This window comes from Alligator sinensis, unplaced genomic scaffold (genome assembly GCF_000455745.1).
Source record: "Alligator sinensis unplaced genomic scaffold, ASM45574v1 scaffold1192_1, whole genome shotgun sequence".
NCBI lineage: Eukaryota > Metazoa > Chordata > Crocodylia > Alligatoridae > Alligator > Alligator sinensis.
This window is the reverse complement of record NW_005842376.1, coordinates 961,094-963,895: the sequence shown is the minus strand read 5'-3', so window position 1 is coordinate 963,895 and position 2,802 is coordinate 961,094. Positions and strand designations below refer to the sequence as shown.

General features: G+C 39.7%; 1 protein-coding gene across 1 annotated transcript in view; it reads right to left on the bottom strand.

Moving 5' to 3' along the window:
- The window catches only part of LOC102368965 (ankyrin repeat and SOCS box protein 9), a 29,521-nt gene extending 27,478 nt beyond the window's left edge, over positions 1 to 2,043 (bottom strand). Inside the window, 1 exon segment of the mRNA XM_025210851.1 lies at positions 1,677 to 2,043. Coding sequence (XP_025066636.1) covers positions 1,677 to 1,770 — 94 coding nt within the window. The 5' untranslated portion in view covers positions 1,771 to 2,043.
- Positions 2,044 to 2,802: the final 759 nt, after the last annotated feature.

The following is a 2,802-nucleotide window of genomic DNA, read 5'->3' as shown; positions in this document are numbered from 1 at the left end:
AACTTCTCCAGAGAGATTGTTAGAACACGGGAATGTCAATGGAGGAGTCCCGCTGGAACGGAAACAATGTTCTCCCCACCTAAACAGCTCAAAGCTGGTTTGAGGCCAGGGTAAAAGCTTTTACCTGGCATGCATGTAGGCAGAAAAGTGTGAGCTAGCTACTGAAAGTGGAATGAGGCCCTTATCTCAGGGATTCATATCAGAGACAGGCAGACAAATGGGAGGTTTCAAATTTTCACTAAGCTGAACATTTCTTTATCTCTTGTGGTGACTCTGCAATCATCTTAGTAAAGAGGCAAAGGAATAGAAAGAAAGATGAAAACAAAAATTCAAAGCCACAGAAGCATTTATTCCTTCAGGTGTGAGGTCTGTGGGGTCTCATAAAAAAGAGTCAGCTGAATCCCAATACATCCCCATTTATTATAATCAGTGCATGGGGCAGGTGGAGAAATGACTGAGATAGTTCTGCCTGGAAAAAAAAAAATCTGTTCTGTGGTACTTTTAAATTATCTGTTAATTTGATCATTTCTGAAGCACCTGCTTTTTGTTGCAAGAGATATGCTGTGTGTCAAATGTCCAGAATTAAAAGTCATTAACCTCAAATTGTTACAGAAAAATTAAAACATACAGAGCCAAATTCATACATGGTATAACTCCAGGATAGAATTTGCAATGTTCTGATATCAAGACACACACCAGGAATCACCTGGATATTCATTTTCAAAGGGTACATGTCATAGACGAACAGTTTTGAAATCTATTCCTACTTCTGAAAAAATCTGCATCACTGCATATTTTGCCCTTTTATTCCAGATGCTAGACACCTGTCATCCATTTTGTCAGAATCCCCCTCCAAACCTTATTTATTTTTGTTCTTAATTCAATGATGTCACTGTCTTCCTGTCTCTGACTACACAACATAGGTATATAAAGTAATCGCTACATGATAATTTGCCTTGTCCTCCACTTCATATTTTAATAACACTTTTTCCCTTAGTAATGAGTTGAAGGTCCCAAGAGAGGTCTCGGGGAAGGAGAGGAATGCAGCAAAACCATGCTCTCTTGATTTATCCGCCCCCACTGTGCTGACCATGAACTGAAAACAGAGCTTCCCAGAGAACAGAAGAGTGAAACATTGCTAATTAAGCTGCATGCAAAATGAAGGCATTTGTCTTTTGACACGGTGTCATATTTTCAGACATTTTGGCCCAGACTGGAAACTTCCTATGAAGAGTAATGAGCAGAATGAGGACACCAGGAACCAGTGCTCCCCAGTAACAGCCCAACATTCATAATCTGAGCCAAAAAAAGAAAAAGAAAAAAAAAAAAAAAAAGCCACCACAAAACTTCCAGCTGGCAGTAACATAAGCCAAACATGCCTATATAGTAACTCCTTAGTAACTTATTATTGTAATGGTAATATTTCTGATCCTTTACACAGATTCCTAAGAGCCAAACACTGCTTTTTTATGAAGCGCCTAAAAGCATTAACAGTATTAATCATGTCTAAAAGAAATGCATTTGAAAAGTAACTGCATGTACATGGGGTCTGCATCAGTAGCACAGTATGTAAACCAGACACTAGGAGGACAAACTGCTGTCACTTTGAATATGCACTCTCCATGGCCCTTCCACCCTCACTGGGGGAGTAGATCAGGCCGAGCAATATAACTTACCACTCATCAACAGATTTGATAGAGAAGATGCATGTGGCTGGCCTTCCGCTCCCAGGGATTTGCTGGCATTTCCATGTACTCTCTCATTATCCATTGCACCCTAGGCAGTCTAGTTTCTGTTATTTCTCTTCAAGGTTGGTCATGAGAGTTCAAATTCCATCTTCCCTGATGAAACTCCTAGTTATGGGAGTAATCTATTAAGCAGACTGTTGTGTGTGTCCAAGTCAAGCAGACTGCAGCCGACTGGAACTTGGCTTGGCAGCAGTTCGCACAGAAATTCGAGTACCTGTGCTCGGATTTAACGGAACACCTCCTCATTTACTTGGTGGACAGGCAGAGAACAGACAGACCACACTGCACAAAAGCAAGGGATGTGTCTGATGTCATATCCTTTCAAAAGCCACGCCCAATCAGTAAGTCTGCCTTCTGTTTTTATCAGGCAGGAAATTCTTAGTTTGCCAAAAAAAACAAGACAGAAAGAGCCAGTTCAACTAGTTAAGCAAACTGCCTTCAGGGGGGATTTGTAAAGATAACTTAGAAAGTAAGTAGTGTTTGCTGTTTTCCACACTCAGATGGAATTGCTTTGAGACAACACGCTTTTCACATATACTATGCCTCTGTGAATATGGTATAGTACATAAAAACCCTGACAGCATCAAAAAATCTCATGACAGCATGCAAAAACAACAGCAGGGAGGGCTCTTTTTACACAGCACTAGTCACTACATACCATGAGAATATTGAAACCACATGTTCGCAGAGCTATACTTCTCACTAGAAGTCCTTTCTTGTCTCTATAGCATGAAAAGCATGCTCTTCTATAAGCTTATTTATTGGTATTAATTTCAGTCAACTTCACCAAATCATGTTGCACCAACATTTTAAAACTGATTTTTCACCTAAACTAAAAACCATGAACTCCAGGAAAGTAAACACAGACATGTTTTTCGAAAGGACCTCAACCTAGTATAACTTTGTACGCAAACAGATCATTTCTCCATTTGCTATTTGGTCTCAAATTCTGTAATCTACAGGCACAAAGTCCATTTGTTCTTAATGAATATGCAAATGTAACCATTTTTAGTCACAGGCAAGAACTTCATGAAAAAGTGTCATGCACTCAAAC